The 21,955-nt window shown below is 48.1% G+C and overlaps 1 protein-coding gene across 1 annotated transcript in view; it reads left to right on the forward strand.

The window, feature by feature from the left end:
- The first annotated feature begins 4,374 nt into the window (after positions 1-4,374).
- The window catches only part of LOC128719720 (ras-specific guanine nucleotide-releasing factor 2-like), a 28,104-nt gene continuing 10,523 nt past the window's right edge, over positions 4,375-21,955 (forward strand). The window contains exons 1-14 of the mRNA XM_053813350.1: positions 4,375-4,464; positions 5,353-5,421; positions 5,521-5,688; positions 10,682-10,788; positions 11,396-11,543; positions 11,977-12,469; positions 12,648-13,070; positions 13,195-13,318; positions 13,572-13,915; positions 14,183-14,551; positions 14,633-14,965; positions 15,076-15,815; positions 16,253-16,371; positions 18,289-18,474. Coding sequence (XP_053669325.1) covers positions 4,375-4,464; positions 5,353-5,421; positions 5,521-5,688; positions 10,682-10,788; positions 11,396-11,543; positions 11,977-12,469; positions 12,648-13,070; positions 13,195-13,318; positions 13,572-13,915; positions 14,183-14,551; positions 14,633-14,965; positions 15,076-15,815; positions 16,253-16,371; positions 18,289-18,474 — 3,713 coding nt within the window. The remainder of the gene's footprint in view (positions 4,465-5,352; positions 5,422-5,520; positions 5,689-10,681; positions 10,789-11,395; positions 11,544-11,976; positions 12,470-12,647; positions 13,071-13,194; positions 13,319-13,571; positions 13,916-14,182; positions 14,552-14,632; positions 14,966-15,075; positions 15,816-16,252; positions 16,372-18,288; positions 18,475-21,955) is intronic.

The raw sequence follows: 21,955 nt of genomic DNA on the forward strand, positions 1-21,955 counted from the left end.
GAAAAAACCCGCTGAAGCTGCCCGTTCCCAGCGTGGGGTTAAGCATGCAAACTTGTCTCTGGTGGAATTGGTCGATTTTGCAAACATTCCTCCCCAGTTAATAGTCGTTGGTCGTTGTACATATTTTAACGTTTATTTTTGATTCGATTAACAAAATGAATAATGCCAATGGCAGTGCATTGTGTGTGCTTAACCGCTCACGTAACTACCGCTGCGCTACACTCAACGGTGCCACTAAATGAATGGCTTGGCTGCGCGATTGTCTTTCAATTGTCAGTAACATTGTCGGAACTTTTCCTACGGCGGTCGAGTGACGGGTGACGACCAACTTCCGTATCAATGTCGGTACGTAGAATGGAGGAAACAAAAAAAAAAATCACAGCGACTAGAAACTCGCCGTGTCGTGACGATGTCGGTGTGCAAAGCACAAACGATGCCGCCACCGATGATGATGATGATGATGATGATGCTGGTGAAGGTTTTGAAAAGTGCACCTCGAGCAGGATATAATGAGAAGTTGAGTACGATAATGCTCTTAGCGCAATGGCAACGGGCAGAAGCGTAGCACCAAGGTGCATTGTCCCCAACGGTTGAACGGTCGTCAACCGGGTGCGACGCCGTGCAGGATGATGTTGACTTGGTGGCGGCGCATGGTGCCGTGGTTGTTTTCCGTGCATTTTGCGGAATCAAAACAGGAAATGACAAACCTTTACCACCGATTTGCTATTATTTGTTGACATTTTACGGCATGGTTTTGACATGGTCGCTGGGAAAGCTCCCGGACACGAGCAGAAATCTTCTGTACGGGTCGTTCTCTACAATGGGAAAGCTTGCATTCCACCGAGTAGACATGCTGTTTACGTACGGCACTCACGGTCGGCTGGTTTGACACACGGAATGGACGTGATGATCGGCAGCAGGAAAATAGCGTCCATCAAGCTGATTGAATATTTACCTCCATTTATTCCGATCGGCTTTGGCTGGACATGCAGACACTTGCGGGCCTTGCGACCTCCATACCGGTAGGAAACGAAGCAATTTAAATATTGAACTCACGAAAAATCGATCATCTCGACGCTGGATTACATTAGCCGCTTGTACTGTGAGGGAGAGCGCGTACCGAGCGTGCACACACTACACACAAAATGTCATTTTCATCGGGCACCATGCGTCTCCATCTGGCGTTGTGTGTGATGAAAATGGGATGGGGCAAAACAAAAAAAAAAACAACATAGCAAGCCTGGAATAGAAAGGAGTTGTGCAGGCTGTACGTTTTGTCCCCCCTTTTTGCTCCGCTATTATTGGTTATCGATTGAAGCACATTGAAATATTATCCCCCTGATGCGGGAGCGTGTGTTTCGTTGTGGACGGCTAGGAAGACAAGCGTAAGCTTTTGGGTGGGTTCGAGTTTTCCGACGCGGGTTGTAGCAGAATAAGCGCGGTAGGACGTGGTAATACGAAGAAGGAGAGAATCGAGTTTTTATACCACTCGCTCCGGCTTTATCGATACGATTGGACGAATGGTAATAGGGTTTGTATTACTCTTCGCTAAATTATCCTTCGTTTGGTTTCTCCAATTCCGTGGGGATTTGTTTTTCTAATCAAATTTCATTCGTCACGTGCGTCTGTATCTGATGGGATACAAGGGTGAGAGGGAGACCGAGAAAGATAGATAATTGACCCCTATACTATCGCAATCGATCGTATTGAGGATTAATTTGAACTTTCTCGGATGAAATCCTGTTACGAGACCCTGTCACAACCGAGGTAACTCCAACGCTTTTTTGGCCATAATAATGTGAGAAAGTTTCCGCCTTTTATGCGCCCGGTGGTTCGACGCAAAAGGGGCTACAAATTTGAACTCACACAATGAACCTTTGTTCGCGCGAACGGTTAAGGGAATAGATGGACCTGGTGATGTAGGGGGTGTTGACCACATCATACAAACCTTCCGATGCGCATAAGGTCAGTCGTAAAAGTTTCCGTACATTTTTTGTTCTATGGAAGCTTTGCGCTTTTTACTTTTAATCTACCGTCTGGTGCCCATCGTAACGCTTACCCCGTTCGGCTGCTGGGTGGTGTTCTGGTGTGAAGAAACTTTTGCGTATCGTCAAGATGGGCGGCCCAAAGTTCGGTACGAAGCCCCACAAACCCGCCAACGTCAGCACGTCCATCAGAAGCACATAATTTTGTTGGAAATTCCTCTTCAAAGGGTTTTTGCAAGTGGAACGACCGTAGAGTGGGTTCCACTTCCCGCCCTTCCCCCCACCCATTAGCAGCGCCATCTTTGTCAACCCCTGGTGTGCCTGACCGAACGGTATGATGATGTTTTATCTACCCCGTTCGTGTTCGTCTGGTGGAGCTGCGGGAGAGGGTGCTCGGGCGGGTGTCTTTGCCATCTTCCGGCCCCATCTCTGGGCGCTAGCGTGCAGAAGGTTCATTTGTCTCCATTAGTGGCTTCTATCAGCTCCTTGGCAAGATCTGGCACTGGGAAAGATTCTTCGTTCTCGAGCTGGTTATGTGCTGGGTGGGTGGTTCACGATGATCTGCAGCAGATCCACCCCGCAGTACAGCCGCGGACCGGAGATGCTGGGTAGTCCACGACCGCAAACGGCTGGGTTGTTTTTTGCCGATTCCGTGCCGTACCGAGCCCTGGCCGAGCTGGCACTGGTACGTCTAAATGGTGCCATAAATCTGGTAATTTAACACCAATCGTGCCGGGAGATCAAACGAAACGGGGGAAGAATTGAAACCTTCTGCCACGGTGGCCAGGTTGATCGAGTGTAAATGGATTATCGTTATGGGTGTTTAGATTTCTTTCCCGCTACTTGTGCCTTCCGCTGTCCCCGGGCGTGATTTATGCGCCTACCAGGAGAGGGAGCGCAACACGCGCGCGTGAACACAGATTAACTCGAAGCCAACCGCCGCAAACACCGCCGTACGCAACCGTGTAAACCGCATGGAAGCATTTTCCACGAAATTATTGGGCATGGCCAGCGAATTCTTCCCATCCTCCGCATCGCTAAATAGCTGGTGTTTATGCGTCACTGATGGGAATACTTTTCTTTCGGCGCATATTTAATAAAATTATTCGCAAGTGTGGATAAATATAATTTTCAGCACGGCCTGGCTCGTTTGTTTCAGCGGCGCCTTTCCAACGGGGATGGAGAAGCGGTTTGGGAAGGCCGTGACAAGCGTAGCTGGAAAACAGCAAACTGATAAGCTGCTATTATTCATCTGCCCTTTTTCTTTACTCTCTCACTTTCTCTTTCTCTCTCGTTCTCTCCCTCGGTTGCCAGCTGGCTCGTCATGATTAGCATGGACTAGGGAGCGCAGCGGGACCAGCGGGACAGTACAGACAGGCGTAGAGCTCATCAGCAAAGCCCTCGGTAAATAATGAATTTCTGAGGGCCACATCAGACTTCACCGTCTTCACAGCGAGCTCAACCCGGCGTTCGGCCCGCACAGCTTCTGCTGCTTTGGGCGCGGGCGTATTCGCACCGAACCGAGACAACTTCCCCCACACAAGGGACAATTTAGCGGCGCGCCGACGAGGGGGCTGAAACACGGTGCCTGGGCACAATGACGTTTTCTCATTGCTACTGCGACCGGGCCCAACCGGGGCCGGTGACGAGCGCGGCCAAAAGAGTACAAACCTGAACAAACAAACCCGTACGCCGCGCGCCACTGGATCGCGCGTAGGTCGGACGGTGTTTGGCGGTGGCTGCAGACATTGCCGACGAGGACGAAGGAAGCACGTTCAACAACACCGCCCACACCGGCAACCCACCCACCGGTGGGCCAACCGCCACAAGGAAGAACATTGACGGCCCGCTGGGCCGTGACAGCGTGTGACAAGTAGTCAAACAATGCACTGCTTTGTGGGAATCGAATCGCGATCGTGATACGTGTGGCTCAATATTATGACAATCGAGGACTTGCCGTCTTCGGGCAGTGCGATAAAGTGGCCGTATTGAATGTGTCTTTGTGACCACCCAACCCGTCGTCGGGCTGTTGGTTGGCTGTTGGAAAGCGGTGTGAAACGGTGCGAAGATGACAACGATCACAGTACCGAGTGGCAGTACGGGAAGCATCCACCAGACAGCGTCAAACATTTACCGGTGGCCCGGTTACCGCCAGTCAGTGCGATGTGTGTATCCCGTTGCTGCGGTGAACCAACTCCGGTGCCCGAGTGAACCGTGTGTCCGTGTGTGTGATTTTGCTAACTAATACCGCAAAGAGTGCAACCGAGTACGGATAGGAGACATCCCAGTGCATATCCTAGTGGTGCGAAACCGAGACTTCCTTTGTCTCCTTGTGGGAGAGTGCGGCTTTTCTGAACAAAAACAAAAATTAAACCCACCCGTTGCATCAATGCTCAGCCCCAAAATGCAACGTTCCGTGCGGGTAAACGAGAACCAGCTGATTATGCTGTCCGATCGGGCGCAGTATGATCACTCGATGGTAAGTGAATACATGCGCCATCATACCCACAACAGGGAGCGACTTTATATGCCACCTGCCGGGTACGATAGCAACAACCACCCAGTATGTTGTTGTTCTTCGTTAACATCTTTTATTTAAATTCGACCCCATGTTCCGAAAAACTCACGAAACACGCCCGCTCTTGTTGAGCTGTACACAGAACGACATGTTTTTTGTTTGTGTTCACAGATGGTATTTGCATGGTTTGCAACCCGAACAACACATTGGTGGTACGCGGTACCAGCGGGGGGGCCAGGCTTGCGACAAAACACTTCACCACCGGGGCATATCCCATCCTCCCATCCATTTTGGGGGGGGTGATGTTGTTGGCGAGCGCTGGGAAAAGTTTGGTCGTAACAGTTATTTACCACTTGCCGGGCTGTAACACATATTTTCCTCTAATTGAGCATCGTCATATCGTTGTGTTGTTGGATGCCCCCACACCGAGTCGGGGCTGTCCGTCCCACGTGCTTTGCTACGCCAACGACGCCGGGTTAAACCAATATCAATTTAGAGTACAGTACATGTTTGACGATGAGACGTAGGAGCAGAATGGCAAGGGAGTTGGCAGGCGAGGAACAGCACATGGGCTGAAGCCTATAGCCAACAGGATTTGAAAGGATGTGCCCCAATGGGAGCCACAGTTTGTTTGATAGTGTCGTAGGTTCTTGGATAATATCGTCGTTCAAAATAATGTACACGGGCGAGTACGAGTAACAGTACGAGTACCGTAGCTCACTAGAAAGGGAACGCAACGCAGACACACACACAACCCGCTCCCAAGAACATAAAGCTCCGTAAAGCCGCCGTACCTTTAATGCACCCACCATATCAATTAATCTTTCTTCCGTTTCCTTCACTTCACAGCACGGACACCTACACAAACGCACCTCCGATAATAACAAATGGCAGATGCGTTGGTTTGTGCTCTATCAGGTAAGTGGCGGAATTTCGACGACGGCGCACCTTCAACACCATCCCATCAACATTAGGGGAAATTTGTACTAATTTCGGTTGTATTTATCCACCTTCCAGAATTTACTCTTCTACTACGAATCCGAACAATCGTCGCGACCCTCCGGACTCATCTTCCTGGAGGGTTGCTACTGTGAGCGGCTTGTTTCAGCCCCCTCGTTATCAGGACCCCCCATATCAACCAGCACCGGCCAGGCGCCGAAAATTATTAAGGAAGAAAAATTACAGGTACTTTAACCGCCTACACTGTATGTTTAGAAACGAAAAACCACCACCACACCGAGTCGTTTTGCTCGGACGGAAGCCAAATCAATTTTGCTATCGTTTACGAGCTACTCGGTTTTGGGTGGCTAAGCTCGTTCGCCCTTGAACTTGCTGCTGCAGGCGTACACAGGCGTGCGGTACACCAGCGCCAGCTTCACGGTTCATGCGCCCCGATATCCTGGGTCGCAACCGAGAAAAGTGTCATCGTTTTGATTGGGGTTTTGGCTTTGGCGCTTATGCTTCCTTCCCATACCATGGGGGGGATGCTGGGAATAATCGCGGTCGAAAGGCGATGTGACGAAGGTTTCGGCCATGCCGACGGAAGACACGGCATAGCCAAGAGATGGGAAGAAAAATTAATATATGAGACCAATTTATCACATACGCAGTTTATTGCCGGGACGTGAAACATTCGTTTCGGGACGGCTTTTTATGGGGCCGTCGACGTTGATCGCGCGACACAATGTGTGACAATCATTGTTGCGCGCGTTTATGCACTGTAACTTGCGCGGCAGGTGTTTGATTACGCTTTTGCTCTTGTAAACATAAAACAGACACCGAGGTGGGGCTAGCACCGGCATGCGAAGCGGTGGAAGGTTTCTAACCAAACGCACGGGAACACATGTGGCAGCACATGAATATGTGCGTATAGATATAAATCATCACCTTTGCTTGGTATCCATCGATTAGAAGGAGGTTCAAAGTAAAGTTGAATTACAAAAAAACAGGCTGAAGATCAAGTTGTGCAATGAATTCTTTTGCGATTGTATCGCCACCACTAGCAAGCTTTTTTCCCCATATCGATGAGAGGAAGTTTGTCGGCAATGTTCTAACGCAAACGTGGCACACACCTTTTTTGAAAATGCGAAAAGTTTTGCCCCTTCGCAAAGGTAGCGCAACAAATCGTTAAGCGAATTAAAAAAAAAGAAACGTTCCCTTCCGTTGTCCGACGCAAAGATGCTGCGGCAAACAACAACATCTTCGCGCAGGAAGCAGGAGGAGCAGGACGACGGCCGGCCGAACCGAGAAGGTCGGATAAAAGCGGATGCAAGCAACAGGCGGCACAGGTAATCAGATATTCATGAACAACCGGTGATGAGGTTGAGGAACGATGAAATTAAGACGTGAAGGCGTGCGAGATCAAAAACCATTCAGTAGGTTAGCGAGTTCACTAGTGCCGTCCGCACCCGTGGCTGCATGGCTTGATAACATAATAAGAAAGGCCGCATGAATAAAACATACGCTTCAGAAGTCAGTACACCGCCCATTGTCTGCACAACGGGATCTGGGTCTGTGCATGGGGTGGTACCGTTCGTATTTTTTGTATGAGCAAAGCCCGCTATTTACCGTGAAGGACAACGTTTGCTTCCACCGGAAGCACCATGCGAAAGTGCGCGTTCTGCTCCTGCGGAGGTCAGTGACGGAGGTCGGCCATTTTGAAACTTATTTTACCAATCACAGGGCACACGGGTTTCTTAGCGTGGACATAATTTTTAATCTCCTTTGTTCCGTGAGCTTTCCTGTTCCTATGTGTGTGTGTGTGTGTATGTATGTGTGTGAAAAGCCAAAGAAGAACTTCCCTCTCCGCCCGTAGTTCATCAATTCCAATTCCTTACCTCGTGTACCGTTTCCCATTTGAAAAATTCTTTCTCCAAACCGGGAGAATGTCCTTTTGTAGCCCCCGCGGGGGGGTGTGCAGTGGTGCGCAAAAACCCCCCCCGGTACAAGTATCCCAATTTCCCACGCACACAAAGAAGGTGTAGGGGGACGACGGGACGGTGCGTTGTTTGTCGTTAAAATCGAAAAGTTTTCGTTTTGCAGCTTATCTGCCGGGATCGAAAATTTATCGTTCACTTTGCCAAGTAGCGCTCGGAACCTGGCTTGTACGGGAGTGGAAAGGTTTTGTTTGCTTGTCATACCGATTGATCCGTTTCGAAGAATTGGAAGCCGTTCCGGAGGGAACGAATGGGTGGTGGGCGATGGTTTTTTTTTTTTCTACCACCGGATCTCCCTTTGTCCACCCTTAGCCAAAACCAATCAAACAAAATTATAACAATTTCATGCCTTAACCGTCGTTGGCTTTTGAATGGGTAACGAACTGGGGTCTCGATTTCAGTTACGATTTTGTTACATCATGATTAATTCATAATGCTGATGAATAGATCATTACAAGTATGCGTGGCTCTGCTTCGGTAGAGGATGGGAATTTGTTTAATAGACAAAATTATTTCGTCCCGTACAGCATTCTGTTGAATTTAGTTATTTTCATTTGATTTCTCAGCCAACAACGGACTGCTCGGAGACTCCAACTGTTATTGCAAGCGGACTGAATTGCTGGAAATTTATTTTTAAACACTTGCAACATCAAAACACTTGCCAGGTCGTGACATTCGCCAACACTCGACAAATAATAAATGCGCTCCCATTCGGATCGCGAATTCTTCAGAAGTGTCCTCGGCAAGCGGGAACATCACAAGTGCTTGCGAAAGCTGTTTACGGCGAAGCTAATTCACTTCAAACATGCAAACATACAAACATAATGCGCTAGTGATGATGGCCCTTTGGGTGATATCCTTCATCACCCCACCAGCATCTAAAGTGGCACACGTCCCCCCTCCCCCGCCCGTTGGCAGGTCGGTCGTTTGTGGTGCGAATAATTAATCCCGCTCTTCCGTCACAGCTGCTGCTGGCAATTATGGGCAAATCACACTTTTCAAGCAAACCCTCCAGCGCGACGACGGTGGAAGCGCGAACAAGCGAACATTGGGGTTTGGGTGCTGCACCCGTGACAGGGTGGAAGGAATTTAATTCGAACCCTCGTTCGGTTTCGGTTGTGTAATGAGTTTTCTGCTTTGGGTCCGGGAACAGTGGCAGGCGAGCGGTTCGGTCGTTTCGGCAAAGCGAGGCAAACAGCTTGGAGTGTTTTGCACCACATTGCCATTAGGCAAATGGGATGATGAAAATGCTTCGGTATCGACCGGATGGAAACGAGCTTTCTGGGCGAACTTTCCCCATAGACGAATGCATCACTACCTGCTGCACATCAGGGGCCAGGGGGGGGCTCGATGCGATGCGATTGTGTGTGTGTGTGTGTTGCTCTAAGATGTTTTGCGCTGGCATCAAAACAATTTAATCAAATTTGGTTTGGCTTCATCTAGCGCACAAATAAGTTACTTAAATAAAGCATTCGAGGGTGCTTAAAAATTAATCGACCCACCCCATGTACCGTGTACACTGGCGCAAGAAGCACGCGTTCGGTACACTTGCGCTCCATTCCGGGAGATTTACTTGTGGGACTTTCAACGACCTGCCGCGTTCTTTCCCGCACTGGTTAGTGTGTTTGTGCTGGATGAATTTTTCAACGAACCGTGCACGTTTCCGTTTGCGCTTTCTTGGGAGGTTTTGTTGTGTTTGTATTCCCACACGCTTGTTTTGTTTTTGTGGATGCGGAAGGCAGAATCTGGAAACGTACCGTGGTCCACAGGGAAGCCGCCATGGATCGGACGTACACGGGAGGTGGCGAGTACGTTCCATTCTTACTGTGGTCATCGCTTGCTGTGAGAAGAGCAGTACGATTGCCGCTGGATACGAATGCAGATAAATGGGTTTGCAACAATGCGGTGCCGGCAGTGTGCAACCAAGACCCAAGCACGGAACGGAAGGAAATTTGATTACAATCCCTTCTTCGGTCGTGGTGTTTTTTCCGTAGTGTCTGAAAGGAAAAGTCTTCCAGTAACACGGGACGGGAATGGTGGAACAAAAAGGCTGTACCATCACCACTCAAAACCATGCGCCGTATTTATAGTTTCATAAATCTGATCTGCCCGGAATGGTACCACGTTCTGGGATGTAATATTTCATTTGACCTCCAGTGCACTATTACAAATTAGAAAGTCAAAGTAAATGGTCAATAAAGCGAATGTAAATACTATACTAAGTCAGTGGTCGTCAATCTTCTCGTTGCGAAGAGAACAAATATAACCAAAATTCACATGGCTTGAGCTTTTGAAAGTTAATATATGAAACTTGGTAATTAGATTCTAATAATGGGGCAGATCATGCCCTAAGTTCGAAAGCTTAAGCTTTTAGCATTTATCTGCCAAATAATCCAGGTACCGGGCTGTATCATTCTGTACAGATTCGTATAGGACACAGCATTTTGACATAAAGAATGACACAGGGGATCATTTTTGTGAAACTACATTTTTTAGAAAATCGATTAAAGTTTGAACATTTAATTTTAATTTCAATTCATTTGAAATAATATGCAAGTCTGATTATTAAAATAATCCTATTTCAGTTGTTTTCGTTAAAGAAAATTTGATTACATTTCTCGCAAACGGGAAACATGGCCTAACCTGTCTCAGACCAACTAATAAAATTTTTTGTTTTAACATTTGTCGAGCTTTCTAGCAGCAGCTACTTTCATTGGGAAACCAATCTAATCCTTATTTCCTAGGCCAAGTTAAGGCTTGCCATTTGTATGGCGAGCTGTAAGCTGATAAGCCTGGATACGTCAAAACGCATACAAAAAAAACTGACCTAGAGTATGATTCCGGCCAATGTGGGAAGAAACCGCAGTATATTGTACATTACATTCGAAGATGTCCACCAAATCAACAGTAATTTTGAAACTTTTTAAGCTCATATCAACCTAATGGCTTCTTTGGCCTAACTGAGTAGTTGAGACAGCTGAAGGCAACAGATACAGTTGGATCTCAAGCTCAACCTGTTACAGGAAAATTCCTATTGAACTTGGCATTGGGTTGAAAAATTTTCGACGAAGGTTTGCGAGTCGCACTTTGCCGACCACTGCACTGGGGTATGTCCCCATAGTATGTGCAAATGCAGAACCAAAAATTAGCACTTTTCGTTATATTTATATGGTATTCCGTTTCATAAATTTTGTCTTACTCTTCTATTTCTATCGTTGAATGGGTTTTTTTTTCTTCCACAGCATTGCTTCACTATTTGCTACCGACGAGAAAATCAACGACAGTACGAACTGCGTGCGGCCACGGAATCAGAGTGCTCAGCCTGGATCATTGCCATACGCGAGGCTAGGTAAATGCGAAGACTATCTAGCGGTACCGCAGAACTTCTAGCAAAAAAACACCCTCAGCCCAGTTTAATGATGGCAAAGCGGTGGATGAATTGTGGCCGTTTTCAACGCAAGCAATAGTTATTGCATAATTTTCCATGCTTAATGAATGTTTTTTTATTTACTTTCACTCCATTTTTTGGGGGGAGATGGCCGGGAAACGAGTTTCCATTGAAGACAGTGTAATAAATCTACCCTGCCCAAGTTTTGCCCACTTTCCCACGGCCACACCTGCCCGGTTCTTTATTTAAATTCTTCACTTCAACCCTCATGCATATTCATTGGCAAAGTGAGAAGCCAAGAGTACCGGCCAACCACTCGGCTTCCAAACGCTCTTCAGCTGATTGCATTTTAATTAGTACACTTGTCGGCTTTGAAGGCTCGCTCTCTAGTTGGGTGCACTTGCTACTGTGCTTTTCAGCATGGGAAACTTGCTGGTTGCTGGTTTTGCTTTGCCCATGGCCCATGTTCCCATGTTCCACGTGGTCACCTTCATATAAATATATGTATTTCTTGTGCATCTTCGACCTCTCGCTCACCGTACGTGCGCTCGTGAACAAACACATCCAGCTTCAACAAACTGCTGCTCCAGAAGGAGGAACTCGAACAGAAGCATGTCCATCTGTTGCAAGTGGTCGAAAGCGAGAAAACGGCCAAATGGCAGTACACTCAGCAGTGCGAGGAGCTGGCATCGGAAATACGAAAGCTTCGTGCCGAGGTAAGTGTATGTGTGTTTGTGTGATTTGCTGGGGGTGGGGTGGGCGAGGGAAAATGTGACGGGTTGCCCGGAGGGAAGAGGATTGTTTGTGTGCGTGTTTGTATCCCGTGGGACGAAGGCACAGGGCGCAGAACGTTATTAATCGTTCTCAGTTTTTGCTTGCCTTTCGCTTCACTTCACTTCAACGACATTGGCCGGAAGCTTTTCCGGAAGCGTTCAGCGGTTTCGGAGAAGCCCGTCGGTGAGGCAGGGCAGTGTAGGGGGGTCGCCTACAGGGAGCGGGTTGTTTGTACGATGGCACGGCGGCAAGCAACACACTTAAGAACTAATTATTGTTTTGACTTTTCTCGTTTCCGGTTTTTGGCGCGTGTCGACATTTCGTTTTCACGATATTTCCTGCGGTCGGACCGTTCCCCGTTCCCGGGCTGGCTAGATTTGTGTGCTTAGAAAGGAGACCCGGTCGAGCTATTCGGCCACACCGGTCGGACGGGGAAGCTTCAGTGTGCCGGGCGACGCACAGGACGATCACGGTTCATTGCCGGGTCTGTGCGCCTCCGTCCAGGACTCGATTGAGCTGCGCAAGATCAAGAAGGTGCAGAGCTTCTTCCGCGGCTGGCTATGCAGACGGCGCTGGAAGCAGATTGTCGAGGAGTACATCCGGTCACCGCACGCGGAAAGTATGCGCAAGCGGAACCATCTCGTGTTCAGCATGGTCGAGGCGGAGGAGGAGTACCTCGAGCAGCTCGAAGTGCTAGTGGCGTGCTTTCTGCGGCCGTTCAAGATGGCCGCTAGCTCGAAGCGACCGCCCTGCTCGCACGAGGACGTCAACTCGATCTTTCTCAACTCCGAGACGGTACTGTTCCTGCACCAGATATTCCTGAAGGGATTGACCTCACGACTGGAGTCCTGGCCGACGCTAGTGCTTGGTAAGATTGCTTCTACTCCGTGGACCACCCTGGGGTCAGAACAGTTCTGTGATGTTGTTCGCCCCTTTTATGCTCACTTGCCAAACGCGCTTCTTGCGGCCTGCACGTCTACACACCCCTTTCTGCCCATACATCATTTTGTATAAAATTAGCTTTAATTTTCCGAATACATTTCTAGGCGATCTGTTCGACATGCTGCTGCCCATGCTGAGCATCTACCAGGAGTATGTACGCAATCACCATTACAGTCTACAGGTGCTGACCGAGTGCAAGAGCAACACCAACTTTGCCACGGTGCTGAAGCGCCTGGAAGCGAAACCATCCTGCCAGGGGCGGAGCCTCGAAACGTTCCTGACCTACCCGATGCATCAGATCCCGCGGTACATCATCACACTGCACGAGCTTTTGGCCCACACGCCCCACGACCATGTCGAGCGGAAGAGCCTGCAAAATGCGCGCCAGCAGCTGGAGGACCTGTCGCGCCAGATGCACGACGAGGTGTCGGAAACGGAAAACCTTCGCAAGAATCTTGCCGTCGAGCGGATGATAGTCGAGGGTTGCGACATTTTGCTCGACGTCAATCAGGTGTTTGTGAGGCAAGGTGAGCGCTAGCCGGGCCGTGTGAATACAACGGGAAAAGCTCATCCATTGAATGAGTTACAGCTTTTTTTTTGGCAAATGCTGTCAGCCTTTCACTGTATATGCTGTCAAATTTTCGTTCACAGGTAGCTTGGTGCAAGTCCCGCCAGGTCGGGGACGAATACGCAGCCGGCTCGCGTCCTTCAAAAGCGAACGTGATGCCGTTCGGCAATGTTTCCTTTTCTCGAACCACATGATTATAGCAACGAGGTAAGCAACCCTGCCCAAAGCTTTCGTTGTTGCAGTGAAATATTTCACGTCACTTTTCGTCGCACGATAAATGTGAAATATTTCACGCTTACCATGGAGCCACGATTTCAGGATACGTTTCAGGACTTGTGTGAGCTTTCATTGCATTCGGAATTGAATGCGAGTGTGGAGAAGAGTATTTTGCGATTTAAGAGTACCTTTTTATCAAGTTTGGAAATAATAAAATGTCTATTGAATGCCGATTATTTTTCAGAACATCGGGAGGCCGTTTACATCTGCTACCGGATGTGGGAAAAATTCCCTTAGCCGATGCGACTCTCGTCGAGGATCCGAGTGAGGTACAGCACGACGATGAGGATGCATCCGTGTGTTCCGCGTCGACCCGTGGCAGTACGCTGAGCGTCACCGAGTCGGTCAATGCAGGCAACAGGGATTTCAAGATATTCGTTGAGTCGAAATCCGGCGCCCGTCACGGTATTCATCTGGTGGCACCCACCATTCAAGACAAGGAAGCGTGGATAAGCGACATCTCGCAGTGTTTGGATAACATTCACATGCACTCGTTGCTGTCGCCGGGGATTGGGGGATCTTCGGGAGGTATGTAAGCTGCGAGACCAGCGAAAGGCGTGAATGTTGAGTGTAGTGCAATCTCTCAAGATATCCGTTGTCTGTGCGTCATCCTGGTGAAATCCTGATCCGGTCTTTCTCTATTTTTCTCTTCCCACCGCACACTGTATGTTACTTGTCCTCGATGGAAACTGGATGTTCTTGCGTTATCCTTCCCTGTACTTGCATGCTTTCCGTCACCCCTCTCCGTTTGGGCGGCTGGCCATTGTTGGTGTTGAAAAAACAAAACCCCTGAAGCATCTCTTCTTGCAGGCCACCAAGCGCTACGGGCCGATCCACGGCTATTCAAAGACGATGTAGATATCCGTTTCTCAAGAACATTGAACTCGTGCAAGCTGCCCCAGGTGCGGTACGCTACACCGGAGCGTTTGCTACAGCGTCTCACAGATCTGAGGTTCCTGTCGATAGACTTTTTGAACACGTTCCTGCTCACGTACCGCGTCTTTACCGATGGTGAAACGGTGCTGAATGCGTTAAAGAGCGTTTTCTACGATCCCCCGGTGGAGCCATCGTGCGATTGTGAGCATCAGACCGATTTCCTAGAGCTGCCGTATCAAGATGGTCGTGCTTCACCGCGCCGTACGTCGGGGGCGAGCTCCGTTTCAGGTGGGTTGTTGTTGTGCAAGTCATTAGTTGCGACCGACATGTCAAACATTCAATGGAATGGCTTTATTCTCCCGGTGCTAGGCTACTGCTCTGAGGGCGCCGACCGAGATCGCTCAATGAGCGGTGACTCAACAGGTCTACGCTTCCGAGGCTCCCGAAGGGGTTATCAAAATCACCAAAGCTCCGACCAGGAAACACTCTCCTGGATACCGGAACAGGTCGGGCCAGTAATCATCCACAGCACGCATCATCTGAGCGAGAAGGTCGTGGAGGAAAAGCCAATCGAACCGGTGACCGGGCCGGCTCATTTGCAGAGCAAATCGCAGCATCAGCTTCACCAACAGCCACAGGACGATTCCTACCTGGTGATACCAAAAACGATGCCTGGTTCGAGTAGCTCCGATACTTTAACAGGTGATTAAGCAATGTTTATGAAACATTACACACGCGCTTCCGCCCGCGGGCCCCCATTGCTGGCCCCTCCGCACACTAATCCCTTCTGTCGTGCATTGTACATCTTTTAGAGACGGCCATGAGTGGTCCTTCCTCCCCGTCCAATCTCAGCAGCGTTACACTGGTAGGATCAACCGGTTCCGGGGGGCAGGATAAATCAGACGACACACCGACAGAGGGAACATTTAAGTACGGCAAAGCCCCCACCAGCCCATTGCCGGAGCGTGTTAATCCTAAGGCACACAAGCTTCCCACACACGCCACCACGACACCCCCGACGCCCACCATCTGCACTACGGATACAAGCCAAACGGAGGACGCGTCCGGTCAGACATCAAGAACGCCGGACAAACAACAGCCAGCTTCGCAGGATCAGCTCCAGCATCATCATTCGCCACAACATCAGCAGCAACAAATTAAAACACCTCCGACACCCCCAACCGTAACAACCACACCATGCTACAGCCCTTCCAACGGGCAGCCCCCGAATGGGGCCGCACCACTGCACCAGCAGTTACAGCAGCACCAATCACTTCCGCTAAAACCGGAACAAGCCACCATCGTACAGGGACGGCTCGAGATTGGAGGGCCGAAAATCGTAACTCAACCTTATCTGACGACCACGACTACAACGACGGTTACGATAACGACGACGACAACGGCCACGTCCACAAAAAGCATTTCGCCGCCTCATCTGCTACCGATGGACCGACGGCCGAGCGTTGGCCACAACATTGCCATACCGCATGCGGCCCTCTGTCAACATCGGCACAGCCTGCAGCTGAACGGGGACGGCAGTCTCTTCAACAAGGTACGTACCCCCGTCGTTTCCGTGTTGCGAAAAGGGATTAGAAATCACTCGGTAGCTTGGCCGGGCCGGAGAGCTTTACACGACCGCCCCGAACCACTTACACCGGGTGACCTTTACCATTAAATTACTGTTACGGCTTAAGCTCGTGCTACAACGGTCCGTCGTGTACTGACGATCCGAGTGTACGGTTACTTTCCGTTGGACAAACCCTGGTTGGGATGGGGAAATTGAACTCGTTAGTTAAACTAAACCATACTTCCGTGTAGTTGTTGAGTTTCTTTTATGATTAGCAAAACCATTAACACCGTTATGAGAAGTTCCTTCCATTCTTTCGTGCCCTTTTGTTCCAATCGAGCGATGTTTTGTCAGAGAAATGGACACACATTTTACCTTCCCCTTTTCGCCATTATGCACATGTCGTGCCGTATATCTTGCAGAGTGAAAAAACAAGCAGCAGCCCACGATTGACGACCAGGAAATTTTCCGCCCCAAAGACACCGGAACGACAGCGCAAAAGTTTGTTTGGAACGCCCCAAAGAGATCGTGATTCATCCAGGTATGTATTAGCCCGGTGTGTTTGTGCGCAGCTCGAAGGAGACGCATCGTCGCAACACACGATTGCGGCGTCCTTAATTGAATGTTACTGTGTTCCTTTGACTCTGTATTGCCTTCGGTGTTTTGCTGATGTGTCCAGCTTATGTGTTGGCTTCAAAATAGTCCTTCTTAGTGTGGTTCGAAGTTTCGTCCTGTCGTACAGTCCACACTCGAAATGCAACCGCGCATTAGAATTGCCGATTCGTCGTTCAATTATTTCGCCGAATAAATCATCTCCTTGCCGCGTTTGGCCATCTTTACCCGCACCCCATTCTCGATGCACACTGGCGAAAGATGCTCGTCAACATCGTTACACGGTGACCGCAGTGGAATGATGAATTGTTCACTAATTTACGAGCTCAAGTAGACAACCGTCCATTGGTGTGTCCTGTTGCAAAAAGCTTCCCGTGCGAGCCCCGCTTGCAGCAGGGACGCTCGGGATGTTTGTGTAGCCAAACTCCATTCCAAGGTCAGTGCGTGATGCCAAAACGGCTAATGCGTCAACGGGAATGCGATTCGGTGATTCGATTCGAAAATTTCGCCCGGTTGTGACAACGTAGCATAACATTCGTTTGTTTTAACTCCAGTTTCCCACAATGCCTTCGGTCTGTTTCATCGCACTCGTATGTTGCAAATTTTCGTTTGTGTTCGCTGATGCGTTTTTAGTAAAATACATGACCTGTAAATAGAGGATGAGCTTTGGAGATAGTGTATATGTGACCCCGGGTCCCTTTTTTGGACGATCGTGACGTGATTAGCGATCAGGTTATGCTGGGGTAAGTGACCCAACTATGGCTATAAAATCAGGAATTTATGGTAATTAACATAGAAATTTTATTGTCCTTAAATTTCAGCTCGGGTAATATTGTTATTTTAGAGATAGTTGTCAATTTCAACTTGTCAGGGCATTTTCTAATTGCATCAAATCACATGCTAACTTCATACAAACCGTGCTAATTTCGCATACTGCAATGCGCATACTTGGATCGCGAAGTTCAGTTGAACCGATTACGGACATACAGAAAAAGGTGCTGTTTATCGGCGATATATTGCCATTTCTTTAGTTGAAGTTGTAGAAAAATATAATAATTTACGTACTGCTGTTGATTTTTAGCTATAATCATTTTTTTTTTAAATTTGGTTAAAAAATCCGTTGTTGTTAACGAAAAGTTAATATTCGTCAGACGTTTTGGCGATAAACTTTAAAAGCGGGTTACAAATGTTAGTATTCAGAATGATGCAAAGTGTTAAGAACTATCAATAATTAATTATGAAAAAGTATTTACATTTTTAGTTATGTGTATATTTCGTTTCGTGATGGAATATAACACCCACTATTGCCATAAAATTGGGTCGGCCCGGCAACATGATGGTAGCGACGCCGATCTTCATACGAACAGACCGGACCAAAATCCCGTCTGGACCAATCCCCCGTACGCAGGACTGACTATCCAGCCAACGGGTAAATAAAGTCACAGAAAGCCAGAAATGGCACGCCTCTAGACCTCTTTAGGTTGTTGTGCCGACAAAGAAGAAGAATAACCATAAATGTTGCTATAACCATAATTGAGTCGCTTGCCCTGCGCTTCCAAAATTGTTTTATATTTTGTATATATTTATGTAACACTGAAGCATTCTGTACGACACATCCTCGAATACAATGACTGCTAGTGAACACTCCCTTTTCCCGCTTGAACACCACCTTCTCAACCGATTTTAAACCCGATATGCATATTTCCCTACGTACAATCCGTCCAATATGCACCCACCCATACATAAACCCTTTATCCTTTGTGTGTGTGTTCTCTCTCTCTCTCTCTCCCGCTCTCTCTCTATCTATCCTTCTTTCTATCTGTTTCTCTTCACCGTTCGTTCTCAGCACGCGCCGATTTTCCGAAAGCGACGACGACATGGCCACGTCGATCTTCACCACACCACGCGGATCGCTTGGTGGTGTATCGCTGAACACCATTTCGTCCCGAGCTTCCATGCAGCACGATCATGTTCCTCACTGCTCCAGCAAAGTAGGCGTAGTAATCACTTCCTACCGCCAGTCGCAACGCAGGTAAACACAACCCAAACCTCCCCTCTACACTGACCCCCACCCCCACCCCCCCATTCACCACCAACCCAATGTTCTGCGGCAGGGCCGTACGGTGGCCCACGATCTGAACGTGACGGTTTATTTGCCACCCAAAAAAAAGCTCTTCCTTTCCTTTCGTTCCGTTACATCATACGCATGATCGGTATCGTGCGCCCCAAATGCAGGATCAGTCTTCGGGTTTTTTTTTCCACCGCGCGAACCCCATTTGCATACTGTTGTGTTTAACTGTTTCCAGTTTTGACTCATGTTTTTCATGGCATTTGCTACGGATGTTTTCGCTCTACTGCAACACCCACCCATCGAGCTGATCCGTTTTATTTTTCTTTTTTCCGTTGATCTGTTTGTGTTCGATCTGTTCCAGTTTTGAAATGCTGTCTTCTTCCAATTATTTTTGCCCGTTTTAAACGATTGTTCTAACGTTTGCTATTTAGGAATGAGCCTGAAGTATTCTGGCTTTTTCCCTCTCCCACGCCGTGATTGATCATTGTCGATTTATGTTATCCCATGACCGAATGTTGGAATGCCTAATTTCGTTGAGAGATATTTGTGCCCTGTTTTATTTTGTTTTCGCTCTCCGTTTTTTTTTTTTATCGGTATACGAGAAAAAAAAATATGCCAAAAAAAACGCGTTCACTTCCCGTTCAAAGATTGAGCTGGGGGGATTATCGGGATGAAAGGGAATCAAAAGAGTGGATGGAAATCAAAACAAAGTTTAACGAGGGTAAGATGGAAGAAATTCTTTCATCCGTTTTTTATCGGTTAGCTTAGATTGTAAAAGGGGTTGTACTGGGGTTAAAATAAATCCTTTTAATTGCTTAATCACAACGTTTTCTGGAACCACAACACCCGCTCGGATTGTTATTGTATTGATAGCTCATACCAAAGCTCGTTAAAATCGATGTAAAAACCCCTCCATTTCCAAACGAAATTACCATGGATGGTGAATTTTCCGAATTGGAAGTTAAAAAATCGATTAAAACAATAAACAATGCGGTTGGTATTGACGAGGTCATCGCTGCCGGTGAAACGTTACACATTTTATCGCAGGATGTAAAAGATGGCTCGCAAGGGAAATTGTGCACAACGCCCTTTATTTCCACTTTCAGGGCTTAGTACTTTAATTCAATCTTTTAAAATTAAAAGCTGATGGGCTGCAATCTCGTGTCGGGATGGGCAACGAAACGCACAAATGAGACTCTTCAAATTGGGAAGAGTCTCCCCCGTACGAGAATCGGATTAAGGTCAGCGTAACTAATCACAGCAATTGTCATGGTACCGGTGTCCCCGGTCTCCTTCCCTTCCGGCGACGAACAGTACACGAGTTTAATCTTGAAATATGTCAGTAGAGATGTCTTTTCTGTACTGTTTTACTCGCTCTTGCTGGGCTCGCTGCCTCTCGAGTATTAACGTCGACAGTCAAATAAAGCTACGGCACATGTCGAAGCAGCAGTAGCAGCAGCAGCAACATCTGCACGTTCGCCAATCCCGCTCCTTGTGGGCTGTATTAAATTCTAAAGTGAGAAGACAATCGTATCTGACATGTTTTCACACAGGCAAACGCCGGTGGATACTAGTTTGAGCCAGCAGTAGAAGACGACAAAAAAAAATGGAACGTAACCAAACAAAGTTCCTGGATTACGACGGACGACCGGCTGCGTATATGCAAACACATGCTCTCGGATGTGTTTTATACATCGTTTCGCAGTGTGTCGTGAGGGAGTTAAACATTCGTCGTGCCAAGGAAGCACAGTAGGGCCAGTGCTGGCGAAAGGATCAGCAACCATCATCAGCAAAAACAACTGCCAACAGCAGCGGCAACAAGCGGAAGGAACGAATGCGAACCTTTTACACGATTGTGGCGTGTGTGTGTGATGTGAGTGTCTGGCTTGTTGTGAACATTGTTTACGTAGTCCTGTTTCCGACAATTTATGATTTATTGCATCTTATCCGCACGAAGATGTTAAACATGCGATGCTACGTACCGACCGACCCCAAACCGATCGTTCGAAAGCTCTCGAGGGAAACTCAAGGGCGGGGAGGCAAAAACAATGAGCCAAAAATAAAAAGAACTTCCAACCTCCGTACCGAAGATAGGCAATGGCACTCTTCGCCACAACGCTCCGAGTTGAGTGGTGAATTTAGTAGATATCTTCTGGGAAATTTCTACCTAAGTGGATTTCTTGCTGGTGCTATCAGCTTTATCGACGTGACTGTCCCGGTCGTGCACGGTGCACACTACCACGGCACACACACACCACACAAGTATTCAATCGAGCGCTTTGGCTAAACATTTATTCAGAACCGGCAATGGCGTTTGTTTTTCGAAACTGAGCCGAATGTTTTTACTTCCTCATCGACAAGGGCGGCTCCGCTTGCGTGCTTGTCGGAAATAAGATCGCACCAACGAGGTACTTTTTGTGTTGGAAAATTATTGTAAAACTAGAACTCCAACTTCTAGTGGCGGAAGAAAAAAAAAACAGTTGGAACAAATTGGACATGACGGAGATTCGAGTCGGAAGTTGAATAAGAGTATCGCCTATCGGAAGTTACGGAAGCCGTAATATGCTTCTTCCAACCGTTCTTAATAATCTCAGCATGCAAACGGTGATCCCGCTGTTTCTCGGGTTTCCTGAGCTCACGACGACACGAAAACAGTGGATAATACAATGAAGACGGTGCAAATCATAAACTAGCACCGTACAGCCGGAGCTGCGAATCTGTAGCACAGATGGGAAAATACGTTTTTATTGCAATATACAATTCGTGGCGCATTTCTTATTGCTCCGTACGCCGCTACAGATCGTCCGTAACGCAGCTCTATAGTTTTACAGCCAACTACTCAAATCTCTGCCAACGAATGGCACCGACAAAATGGAAACATGCATAACCAGCAAACTAACCCCGTGCAAATGGACGGAAAAGACGAGGAAAAGATTCAAAACTAAGCGATAAAAAGGGATAATGTTTGCATCCTTTTCCACTCAGCCACGGCAAGCTTAAGACACGGAGGAAGTGTGAATTTTCTTGCTGTTAGTTGCTAGTTTTCTGCCGTTTTCTTCATGGCTCTCGGTTATGTTCCGGCGAGCCTTATGGTTTACCGCAAACGAAGACACGTCACACCCGTCCAAACAGGAGATGGGGAGGGGTGGCATGAGCGGTGATGGTGGTGGTGGTGCTGGTTTGCCATCGTTTTGGCAGAAGATTTATAGCAATTGGAACGATGAAAACGTATTTTGCTACATAAATCTTGTTTCCCCCCCCCCACCATCGAAATACAGTCGTCCTGTGCTCAGGCTTCATCGTATATGGGCGCGAGTAGGTTACGGGTAGCAGCTCTTAAAGGGGGCCAATCACAACATGGCCAACAATCCGGGACCGGCTACGACCGGAACTCTCCGGGCAAAAGGGCGGCGAATGTGTGTGTAAGTCATTGAGAGTGAAA

The sequence above is a fragment of the Anopheles marshallii genome, chromosome 2, assembly GCF_943734725.1.
Source record: "Anopheles marshallii chromosome 2, idAnoMarsDA_429_01, whole genome shotgun sequence".
Classification (NCBI taxonomy): Eukaryota; Metazoa; Arthropoda; class Insecta; order Diptera; family Culicidae; genus Anopheles; species Anopheles marshallii.